The 12,910-nt window shown below is 40.2% G+C and overlaps 1 protein-coding gene across 1 annotated transcript in view; it reads left to right on the top strand.

Annotated features, from left to right (window-relative positions):
• The window catches only part of KLHDC4 (kelch domain containing 4), a 406,967-nt gene that overhangs the window by 336,721 nt on the left and 57,336 nt on the right, over nucleotides 1-12,910 (top strand). Inside the window, exon 9 of the mRNA XM_044081531.1 lies at nucleotides 11,223-11,431. Within this exon, the coding sequence (XP_043937466.1) occupies nucleotides 11,223-11,431 (209 nt within the window). The remainder of the gene's footprint in view (nucleotides 1-11,222; nucleotides 11,432-12,910) is intronic.

Genomic DNA, 12,910 nt, shown 5'->3' with positions numbered 1-12,910 from the left:
ATCTGCCCTTAACAAAGCCGAATTGGGTAGGATCCAGTGTCTGGAGGTTCCCAATGTCTTTGTTTATGATTTCCATGATGATGCGCTCCATAGCCTTGCAGACCAGGCTAGTCAGGCTTATAGGGCGATAGTTTCTGGGGTCCGTTGTGGCACCACCTTTGTGGAGCGGGACCACTGTTGCTGTACGCCATTCCTTGGGTACATATCCTGTAGTAAGGCTGAGATTGAACAGTGGCCTTTATGTGAGGGTTTAATTCTTCTGGAGCTCATGTAAGACGTAGCCAGGGACACCGTCTGGTCCCATTGATGCTGTGTTTTTTGCTTTGGAGAGGGCAGCTCTCACCTGTGCATCTGTGATCTCAGGGAGGCTACACTCTGTTGGGATAGACATTTGCTCTTTTGGAGGGGAAGGGGGGAGAAGTTTGCACTGAACCTTTCTGCCAGGATGTTGGCAATGTCTGTGGGTTCAGTGTATTTTTTTGTCATTTTGCACTATCTCAGAGCAAATCTGGGAGTTGCCTCCCAGGTTCCTGACATAACTAAAGAGGGCCTTGTGATTATCTTTAGTGTCTTGTGCAATTTTTCTTTCGAAGCTGGCCTTAGATGATTTTATGAGAGATCGTAGTTTCTTGCTAGTACTGATCAGAGATGCCTTCCCTGTTTGGGATTTTGCTCTATCATGTAGTAGCTTTCTCCTCCTGTTGTAGAGCTTATTTATGGCCGGGGTCCACCAGACAGGTCTCCTGCCTTTGGAGGAGTGAGTCTTGGTTTTATTCGGGATAGCATGCTCCATGCATTCCTGTAGGTGTCCATAGAATGCTTTTGTAAAGGATTCTGCATTTTGGGCCGTATTTTACACTGGCCCGGGGGCTTTGAAGGATTCCACCTTCGGTTTTGAGAAGTGTGAAGTTTGCTTTTGAGAAGTTCTTCACTGTGGTTTCCTTGGCTGGGGGTGGGGACGGAATATGGATGTCCAGTGAGATTAATTTATGGTCTGATCTTACCAATGAGGGGTATACCTCTGGTGTGGAACATAGAGACCTCATGTTGGTGATAACCAGGTCCAATATGTTTTCCCCTCTTGTGGGAGTGGTGACCAGTTGTTCCATAGCATTTGAGTTTATAAATTCTAGGAACCGTTGGGCGAGGGTGTTGGGGCTTGAACAGTTTTCCCAATCAATGTTTGGGTAGTTGAAGTCACCCAATATAATGGTGTTTGGAGAGACCTTCATATTCTCCAGTGTTCTCAGGAAAGCCAAGTGGGGTTCCTGTGTTTGGGAGGGTGGTCTGTAGCAGGCTACAAACTGAAAGGCAGTTTTGCCCACTGTTAGTTGCACATGGATGGTCTCCCATGCTTCGTGCAGTGCCACTAACCTGGAGGTGTGGGTATCTTTGATGAATATGGATACTCCCCCTCCTTTTGTGGTTCGGTCCGAGTTTTGGGGCCAAAAAGCATGGTATGAGGTATAACCTGGCAGTGCTGGGGTGCTTTCGGGAGCCTTGAACCAGGTTTCTGTTACTGCACAGATATCAATGTTCTCCATACTGAGGAGAGTCTCGAGTGCGTGCATCTTGAGGTTTAGACTTCTGGCGTTGAGCAGCATTACCCTTAGTTTTTTTTTCTTTGTGTTGTCTATGGAGGTGGGTTTGTCTTTTGAGCCTTGCCTAAAAAAGGCACTATGGGGAAGGCAAGAGCCTTTGCCAGTATTCGAAAACCCAGAGGTGACAGGTGCAAGCCGTCCCTAGTGAAGCAACGTGGCTTGTCGAGCATGTCATCCCAGGCTGACAGACACTGGATCCCCTTTGAATGACACCAATACTTTAGCCAATTGTTAAAATCGATCATTTTGTCTTTATACTGTGGCATCATTCTTGGTGAGGGCAAGATGCTACTCAAGTTCAGGGTCATACCGGCCTGGGCTACATGATCAGAGAGTTCCTCTATGTCTCTTTTCATGTAGTCCAGGGAGGTACATCTCAGGTCATTCACACCAGCATGGACAATGACAGAGTCATATCTGTACTTGCTTTGGAGTGACCTGAGTGCATGTGTTATGTGGCGGATCCTGGCACCCAACAGGCAGCTTACAGTGACCTTCTCCTTGTTCAGTCTGGTGAGTGGGACGTCAGTGTGTCTGACAATAGAGTCACCTATTACAAGCACACTGACTTTGTGAGCTATGTGTTACGTGGGTATTGTTGCATGGTAGGGGTTGCTTTGGAGGTCCCTGCTGCTTAGGCAGATTTTTGTTTAGATCCTCCGAGTATGTTTTTGTGTATTTATGTGTTTGGTTTGCTGATGCGATAGGTCTATGTGAGACTGGATTTGTGGTGTGTGTGGTTACCTTTTCCTCCTGTCCGGCTGTGCCAGTATTGGGTTGAGAGAGCTCAGCCAACAGTTTGGCTATATAGTTGCATCTCTCACATATATTTGAGCTTGTTGGGAGGAGGAGAGGGTGGTCTGTGTACATAAGGCAGTTGTAACATTGCCTCAAGATTCCCAGATTCACCAGCTGGACTGAGGAGTAAACCCGAAACTGACCTTTGGACATGCCTGAATAGTATAGGGAATTACTTATTGACTGATCAGAAAGGACCAATAGGGAGCAAGTACTTAAAAGGAGTACAAGAGGGTGTAGTGCTTAAGTTTATTAGTGTTTACCTGTAAGCTTACTTATACAAGCAAGTGCAGGGCTTTAGAATGAAAATAGAGTGCTTATTTTGAGATTTAGAGCAGTTCTAAGGGAAAAAGTGAAGAGCAGACTTTGTGGAGCCAGGAATAGTTTAAATCTGCTTAAGTGGCGCTGCCCGATGCTGTGCTATGCGCAAAATCGCCCTAAAGCGGGTTTTAAAGCAGGGGACTTGAAAGAGCTAGGAGCACCACTCTGCAGGACCACGAGGAGCTTGGCTGAGTCGGAACATGCGCAAAAACTGCGCCAAAGCTGGTTTTAAAGCAGGGGACTTGAAAGAGCTAGGAATTAGCCCAAAACGGCCAATAAACAACTAGTTTCTGGGCTGAGACCACTCCTCCAGGGACAGATAGGCTGCTCAAAGCTCCCCACTCTCACTGGTGAACAGAGAAGCTTCCTCCTATCCAAGTAGGGATATGGGCAACACAGGAGCTTGTACTAAAGTCCAGAATACAGCAAAACCTGAATTCAGGACTATTCTAGCTCAGAAAAGGCGGGAAACAAGGATATATATATATATATATATATATATATATATATATATATATATATATATATATATATATATATATATATATATTTTTTTTTTTAAGACAGTAACAGATGATAGGAAAACACAGTAAATGCTTTGCACAGGCTAGCGCACTTGAGTGGGCAGCCTCAATAGTTAAATTAAACAATAAAAAATTACTTTAAAGTGCAGGTAAGCAAATAATGCAATAACAAATATGACCATTTTCAACTGATCAAGGTAAGGAAATTGCAGCCATGTGTGCCCTGACCTAGAATAGGACCAGGCTGTTTCAAGTCTTTCTGCAGCAATCAGTGCAGTTGCATGTTGCATAAGTTGTACATTATCATCTCAAGCTGCACGCACATACCTTGGCCAACTTTGCTCGTCTGTTTAGGCAAATACAAACTGCTCAGGCTGTCTGGGGCCTTCTTAAACTTTGAATTTACTAGCACAGTCTGTAAAAGCATATTATTACTATACTGTGTGACTATCTACAAACAAAGAACATTTTAATAACTAATTGTTTCAGGTACAAAGCTGGAACACTGCTAATACACATATGGTACATTAAATGAAATTCAATGAATATTTATTCATTTTCTCCAAAGAACACTTAAGCAAATAATGCAAGGAGAAGGTCACTGTAAGCTGCCTGTTGGGTGCCAGGATCCGCCACATAACACATGCACTCAAGTCACTCCAAAGCAAGTACAAATATGACTCTGTCATTGCCCATGCTGGTGTGAATGACCTGAGATGTACCTCCCTGGACTACATGAAAAGAGTTACAAACTCGTTTCTCGGCGAGAATATGCAGTCGCTAATGTAAAGGCAGTAAAAAATACTTAAATCAGGTAGCAGTCACTCTTTCTTGTCTCTCTGCTGCTAGCACCACTCTGCAGGACCACAAGGAGCTTGGCTGAGTCGGAACTCATCTCAGAGGTCACGATCCCTTGGGGAAGACAGACAACCCTACATGCATGCTTATGACCCCCCCCCCCAGTCTTTTGACTGGATTTTTGACTTTACTGGTTTGTCGAATTTGGCTTCTATCACTGCCTGATTGTCCACTTAAAATGAGGGCAAGGTGTGTTTCTGATAAATCCTACTATAAATTTGTAGCTTGGGTGTGTGTATTTATAGTTTTAGCAATTTGTGTGATATTTTTAATTAAGGTCAGCTTATTTTTTTTCTTATCTTGATCTTTTCCCCCTTGTGCTTTCTCAATTTTGTAGCAAGGATTGTTTTATTGGGTATAACAAAAACATTATTATTTAAAAAAACAGATCTGTAACAAAATAGAGAAAAAAGGAAAAAATTGAAACTCAGGAAAAATTAACTTTACTAGGCTAACAGCGTTAGCAAGTGGCTTAAGTGTTCTTTGGAGAAAATGAATAAATATTCATTGAATTTCATTTAATGTACCATATGTGTATTAGCAGTGTTCCAGCTTTGTACCTGAAACAATTAGTTATTAAAATGTTCTTTGTTTGTAGATAGTCACACAGTATAGTAATAATATGCTTTTATAGACTGTACTAGTAAATTCAAAGTTTAAGAAGGCCCCAAACTTAGCCTGAGCATTTTGTATTTGCCTAAACAGATGAGCAAAGTTGGCCAAGGTATGTGCGTGCAGCTTGAGATGATAATGTACAACTTATGCAACATGCAACTGCACTGATTGCTGCAGAAAGACTTGAAACAGCCTGGTCCTATTCTAGGTCAGGGCACACATGGCTGCAATTTCCTTACCTTGATCAGTTGAAAACGGTCATATTTTTTATGCTATTCCTTCCTCCTTAGGAGCTGCCATACAGAAGTTTTGTGGTCAGATCCCTAACCTAGCTCCCTGGCGACTGACATAAGCACTGTAGGGGTGTTATGCTCTCTCCTAGTATGCACGTTTCCACACATACACCTACATAGGCTACTGTCACTGATGCCCATTGTTGTTGAAGCCACTGCTTACATATGAGCAGTGTAGCTGACCAGGATCACCATTCCACTCCCCCCGCCTCACACACACGTACACCAGTTGGGTAAGTTGCTTAGTCCCACTCTCCCCTGCTCATCTTCGAGCACTTCAGCTGCTGGTTGTACTCTGTTCATCTGGATCCTAGTCAGGACTTCACCCTTCTTCACCAGAGAGTCAAGAATCGTGTTTCTGTCTTGGTCACCAAAATCTGTTTTTCCTTCATCTGTAGCTAGTCTGATTATTTCATAAGCACATTTTCTGTTTTGCTGTTGTTTTGCCTATTGATTTAGTGTAAAAAAAACCACTGGATTTTCATATTAAAGTTTATTATATAAATGTCAGTACTTTATAAGCTGTATAGTGAAACTCACTTTGAAAGTCACCCCATGTAATTTCTTGTATTTTGATTTTCTAATAAACACCTTTGATGAGTTTTATTCTGCAGGTAGAGTGAAGTCTCTTCCACAGTGCATTCAAAATATCATTACTATTTCTGTTTAAGTTGCACCTTCACATTATCTTGATGTTTTTCACAGGTCTGTGTAAGTTATCAGAACAGACTGAATATATAGAGTGACAAACAATGAAATATAATTTATCAAATTCACATTCACCTTCATAGAGTCACTTTTCTGGAATTGTGTTGTCTGTTTTCAGAATTATATCCACATGTTTGAGTAGATTGATATAATTAAATACAACCATTTAGCATGTCCAGATTCTCGCATTGTATCCGCTCATGTGAGGAATGAGCTGTGCTTAAATGCAATCCTTTAGGATAAGCCCCCTCTCACTCAAATTATGTATTTCTTTTGTGCCAGCATATGTGGTTAAAAGAAGGGATTTCTGAAGTTTCATATGTATGTTCAAGAAAACCAGTTGGATATCTGGATTTCATTAATAGCAAGTTGCACAGTTAATTGGATTCATCCTAGTTCATTCATGGGGTGCAGTATGAATTATCTTACAGCACAGAGGATTAAGGCTAGGAGCTTCTAGATGAGATTCATCCTGTAGTTTGACTCCTTCTGCCTCTGTTTGCCTGCTGTGCAGGTTTAAGCAAGTTCCTTAACCAGAGAGGGCTCTTGTGCCACCCTCCCCTAAAAGGAGGCGCATGCCTACTGGATTTACCTGGCTAACAAATAAAATAAAAAGAAAATATCACCATTTGGTATTCTTACTGAGTAAGTAAATAATATATTTTCTACTGGAAAAATCTTTCTGTTGCTACTTTCTTATAAATGCCATTTTGTACATTAGCATGACTGGGCAAGAGCTGGATTCCATGATGAGCTCATTCCTCAAAGCCCTACATTGCATGCAGCAGTCCCAGAACTACTGCAGTCCATCTGCCATTGCTGTAGTAGTTATTTTAACTGAAAAAACACTGAAATGTTGAGCAGGCAGGACCACATCCCCAAGTAGGGGGCAGATGTGTTTTCAAACATTTCTTTTATTTTTTGGTATGTGGAAACACATTTATATTGGTATTTGCAGCCAAGTGCTCATTATAGTTAACAATTTAGTAGCCTCACTGAGGACCTAAATTGGTTGTAGTTACTATTGTGCTGCTATAGATTTTTAAAGTAGTTTCTCCCATTGATCCCAGAGGTGTTGGTTATAAACTTGATTGTTGTCCTTTATGGCTGAATAGCCTATTGAAATGTGGTGATGCCTTCTATATTGCTGTTGCAGTATTTTTCAACTTTGGGCTATCGTTGACAGGAGGTGCCCATGTCTGGCCAGTATACCAAAGCCTTTGAATATTGTATGCACCATATGTAAAAAATATTCTCCCCATTAAGGATGTAGGGCATAAAGGTGATGTACAGACACAGTTACCCAGAACTGAATTGCCCCAAAAGAAAACAGTCTCCTTAGGCACATCTGGAAGAAGAAAATGCAGATGGAAAAGGGAGCCCCTTGTCCATTAGGGAAACGAAAACAAAACGCAAAAGAAAAAACAAAGTGGATGGAGGGAGGGACCGAATACTGCAACAGTCACGAGAAGGAGATCTACTGTTATGGTAAAATTTTACACAACTGCTTTCACATTCTACAGATTTGGATCACTGCCTCCATTAAAAATGATATTATGGCTGTCCATCCAATTTGAGGTCTGCTAGAGTCTGACAAGGACGTCCCTAGGTTACTAGGTTATCCATAATTTTGTAGGTTACAGAATTGCTGTGGTACTGTGCAGTGTTTCAAGTCTTACCTACTGCATCCCCTAAATGTCTAATTATCACTGGGGGAAGAAGATACCCGGTATCAATTTGAGAGTCAGGATTTGTGTGTGGTCTATGTTGCCATTTAATTTGAGTATACCACTCAAAATTAATTGACATACATACTGAGAAAGCAAGGAAAAACTTTAAAAGATTGCCGTGTCTGTGTCTGATTTTGCAGGACTGGCTAACAGTCTTAATATTTGCAGAGCCTCCTTGTTTTGTTCTGTTGTGATTTAATAAAGAAGCCGCACACTCACTAGCCCATCAGGCTTCATTCATCCTTCCGCCTTAGTCTTTGTGGAAGGCAGTCAGCCTGCAATGGGTTTTGCTTGTCGAACCTTATCCCTGTATGAACTTACTGGATATGTTTTAATTTTATGCAACAGAGGAAGGGAGCAAGGGAATTGTTTACCACGCAGAAAATTTGACGAAATATTTGGAGAACCTGAAATTTTCTTTGAGATATTCCAGTAATAAAATGGATCTGGTTTAAAAGTATTTAATACACTGCTCTTTTTCATTTTACAGAACCTGGACACTCAGTAAACACATAAGGTGGATATGATGGGAAAATAACTAATTCTTATGATCATTTGTGGCAATGGAGTATATTTACTTTCTGGTTCACATTTTATGTTCGGTTTAGTAGTGAATATATTATGTCTGTGGATGACATGTAGCCTGATGTGCAAAAGATCTGCCTTTTTTCACTTAGAGATTTAGTGAACATTTCTACTGGAGCAAAGCTTGTTGTCTTTTTTGTTTAGATGAGCTGTGCATTCTAGAAGCATGCTCCATTTTCCTACAGTATTAAACTTTTTGAAAATTCTGCTACACCTCTTTGCAGTTTTCATATGTCTTGAGAAGTAAGCATTAATTAATGGTCCAGTTTCCCCATGACCATCCACATTCTGCCTTATTAATCTGTCTGTTTTTGAAAGATTAGGTATGTTGTGATGAAAGGTAATAAATTACAAGTGGCCCATCTCCTACCTCCATGTTTAGAGGAAAAGTGCGTATCTTAATAACCCAGTTTGAAAAGTTTCTTGTGTTTTGTTTTGGATATTTATGTGTTTGTGATATTTATGTGTTTGTAAGAGGCACCTGAATATTTTGTTGATGTTATTTTATATATTTTTTTTAATCTGTATCTTTTATTTGGGTTATAAATCTATTCACATTTCACAGCAGACTGCAATATTTTTCGTGTGGTACTTTCCCTATAGACTACATTTCTATCAATTTACTCAATTAGCAGATCTCAGCTCCATACATCTATATATACATATATATGTGTGTGTGTATGTGTATGTGCAACACATATGTGAAACTGGATCTGAATTCCCTAAACATGGCAATGCTTTATTAAGTTTAATTCTGTTGGCTGCCAAAAAAGCAGTTACTAGAAAATTGAAATCAAATTCTAAACAGCTACATTTGAAATATTAAATTCTGAAAAAGAGAAGAAGTAAGTTAATTAAGAAAAAAATGAAATTCATATAGAATGTTATGGAGGAGGAGTGAGGTTTAAGAGAAGACAGGAATTGCTCAATTTATGTAATGTTGGACAGAATGACAGATGTTATAAAGAACTAAAACATATGTAATGTACAGTGTATGTAAATGGAAAAATGCTAATATGATTTTTTTTTCTATTAATGTATGTGCACCTATATCTTAAAATAAAGGTACTTAAAAAAAAAAAAAAAAAAACTAGCATAATATAGAGGCTCCCCACGTGCATAGTAAAATCCGTTTAAAGTTCCATCAAAACACTGTTTTGCTCAGTCAGTCTGAACAGGCTTTGCACCTTTGGATGTCTGTAAAATGATCTTCATACACACACACACACACACACACGTTTACTGTTGAAACCTTGAAAATGCATTCGTCGACTGGCCTCAATGTTGAACCAAAATCTGAAAAACCACAACAGCGAACAAACAGAAAACTCGAAAATTAATACATTGACTCCCATAGTTTGATGTATTCAACATACCAGGAGGTGACGTCAGTCACCCAAGCTATACACCGTCATGTACCGTGACACTCTAGAGTCAACGGCACATCAATTTTACTGTTTTGCAGGAAGGCAAGCCCCCCTGCACCCCCATATTAGGGGTTGTGCCCCCCCCCACTCCCTGCAATTTATATGTACCAACTCCGAGATCACACTACAGTGAGGAAATGGGTTAATTCCCTGTTCCTCACTGAACAGCGATCTCCACTCAAAATTCCAAACACAAATACTCAAACTGCACTACCAATTTAATGTGGTGTAGCCGATGTATTTGGGTTCACAAACTGTCCATTGGAAAACTGCAGTTCGACATTGTGACTCTCAGTCGACTGCAGATGTTCTTCATGTTTCACTGTTGCAGTCATCACCCGTAGGGGTTATCCCTGCTGTGGTAGCCCTCGGCCGGCTCGAATACCAGAGACAGTGTTTTTTTTGCGTCGGCTGCAGTCGCCTATAGTCTGATGTCAGGTCATCAGTGCTATAAAGCAAGGTAGCCGACGCCATTACATCAGTCTTTCATGCCATGGAGCCTGTAGAAGAACCAGTCCACATGAGTGCCGGTCGGTCACTAACAGAAGTTGAATTTCAGCTGAAAACGTCTAAAGCTAAGTACCCCATTGGGGATCCTTTTTTCTTGCAGTAACCGATGTCCAAATAAGTTAACAATTGTCTCGCCTGTGGAAAGCAGATCCCACACTGAGACTTCCATTCTTATTGCGTCACTTATTTAGGTCCAGACCATGGTGTCCCCCATTGCCGGTTCTATGCCCTCTTTAATGCGAGAACCATTGACCGTAGCGACTAAAGTGATTGTAAACCTATGTATATCTGTGTGTGTGTGTGTGTGTGTGTGTGTGTGTGTGTGTGTGTGTGTGTGTGTGTGTGTGTGTGTGTGTGTGTGTGTGTGTATATATATATCTGTGTGTGTGTGTGTGTGTGTGTGTGTGTGTGTGTGTGTGTGTGTGTGTGTGTGTGTGTGTGTGTATATATACATATATATATATATATATATATATATATATATATATATATATATATATATATATATATTACTCCTTCCCTTGTAAAATGTTTGATTTTCTGTTAACTCACTGAGGATTGCAGTCAGTCAGTCAGTAATACCAGATATTAAAGTTTTATGCTTCTTATTCTTCAGAAATTGCATGTTTATGCTTCTTATTCTTCAGAAAATGCATGTTGATGTAAAATACGTTGTTCTAAGTGTATTAAAGTAACATTTTAAAAACTGTCCCTGATTTTAAGCCTTTGCCTCTCATTTTTCGTTTTGTCCCTAAGAAGTTGAGAGTTTTGGTGGAAGACCAGTGAACTGGATGGTAGCATTTAGATGGGAATGCCATTCATTCGATGTTCCTCCTCTCTTAACTAGACAGGCTTCCCAAAATGACTGCTGATCCTTTTTGTAGTCAATAGAAGCCAGATGAACTGCACATACAGTGCATTGCTTGTATAAGTTGCTTCTTATTTGCCCATAGCAGCTTCCTTTGTCCATACAGGGTGGGAGTTAAATGGTCCATTGCATGCTGAGGTGCTTTTGTGGTGGTTGTAAAAATGGCTGCCAAAGACAGAACATATTGGACTTTAAGCAGGAGGTATACAGTTTACAAAAGCTGTGTTTTATGCTTAACCACATAGGATTTATACTTAATGACTTGTTTAAAGTAACTGGATGAGTTTGTCTTTAGATTCAAGCCTAATTCTGACTTTAGATATCTGTAGTCAAGCATATTGTCAGAAGTGAGAGGGAATTCTCATGTTTTCTTTACATTTACAGAAAAATGGTCATGGAACCGAATTAACCCTTCTGGTGCAAAACCCACTCCTCGATCAGGCTTTTCACTGGCATCTGGCCCCAACAACCGAATTGTCCTCTTTGGGGGTGTCTGTGATGAGGAAGAGGAGGAGGCAATAGAAGGAGACTTTTTCAATGACATGTACTTTTATGATTTGGTAAAGAACCGCTGGTTCTTGGGTCAGTTAAAGGTAAATGAAAAATACTTTTAATGTTTTCACATTTTCTGCCATAGTAAAATTCATGTGTCTTTGGGAAGTAAGAGATGAACTGCTGGATAATTAGTTGTAGATCAAACAAGAGTGTGGGTGTGTGTATCATGTTGTTTGCACTTTACCATGCTCCTTTGTATCTTTTGATGGCATTTTTCAAGACAATGTCATTACCATATGTGATGGTATATTCCAGAGCTATGGAATGCTTCAAAGTAGTAGTACATTCCAGAGGAATATAGCAACAAGTTTGATGACTTGTTCTTGGGTGATAAAACTTTCCAGAGTGGTGGCATGTTTAAGCATGGTGGTACAGTTGATGGTGATGGTATATTCATTGGTAGTTTCATGCTCCTAGATAAAAAGGCATTCCAGGGTGATAGCATGGTTTAGAGTGATGGTGTGTTCCAGGGAGAGGACACACTACATGGTATTGCAGTTCCCCATGATGATGGTATGTTCACTAGCAGTGGTAGATTCCATGGTGTGATGCCATGCCCAGGGTGACATTTAAGATGTCTTTTTTTTGCATTTATCTCCAGTATTATTACTGCAGTAGAGTTATGTGTTCAGATTCAGATAGTAATTATGGGGGCTGTGTCCCCCTGCTTACTTGTTATAACTGCAGCAAGGCTGGAGGAGGTTTGCCAGATAAAACTCAAGAGGCATAACTACCTCAGTATTCATTCCAAGAGAGTGATCAGCTTCTTATCAGCAACTGGTTGGTGAACTCTTATTGAACAAGCCTTTTTCCCATTATACCTTGAAACAGTGCAGAACTCAGCCATGTCTCAGTCCCATTAGTTTCTGAGCACTGTACTCTGTTGCCTTTTTCATTAGCTGATATTTTTGCAGTTATAAAGTCATATTCTAAGCCAGCTTGTTATGATAATAGGAAGATTCCCGTAGTGACAGGTTGTTGTTTTGTAGTTCGTATGTACAGCCGTAAAAAGTCTAAGGAATGAATTTGTGCTTTTTTCTTTTAACAGGCCCCATGTTTTTTTCTTTTCTTACTCAATTGGTTTCACCAGTTGTGGTGGAATTCTTTGCAGGCGTAATGTGATGATATCATTCCATACTATCCAGAGGAATGACCTTGTACCAATGGCTATCTTTCAAACGACATGAAGAAACTGTTTTTCCTCTTCTTTATTTCTTCTCCGTCAACAGATGTCCTCATGAAGGTGGTGCAGTAGAGCGGCTTGGTAGCTCATGCCTTTTTCACCACAGCCTGATCATTTTTCTGTATTAAGCCTGTTGTTTTATAGTTTCTGCCTCAGAACTTGTACTGTCGGCTTATTTTATTTGCATCATTTCTGCTACATAAACCGAATTGCCATGACATTGCGAATCATGAGTTGTGCTAGAAAGTTTTAATAGCCATTACACAGTTAAGGAAAACATGCTTTCTTAGGGAACATTAGATCATCTTTGCTTGCAGTTTCCATTTATCATGCT

This window comes from Protopterus annectens, chromosome 8.part0, assembly GCF_019279795.1.
Source record: "Protopterus annectens isolate FY-2018-M chromosome 8.part0, PAN1.0, whole genome shotgun sequence".
Classification (NCBI taxonomy): Eukaryota; Metazoa; Chordata; order Ceratodontiformes; family Protopteridae; genus Protopterus; species Protopterus annectens.
This window is presented reverse-complemented; position numbering and strand designations above follow the sequence as displayed.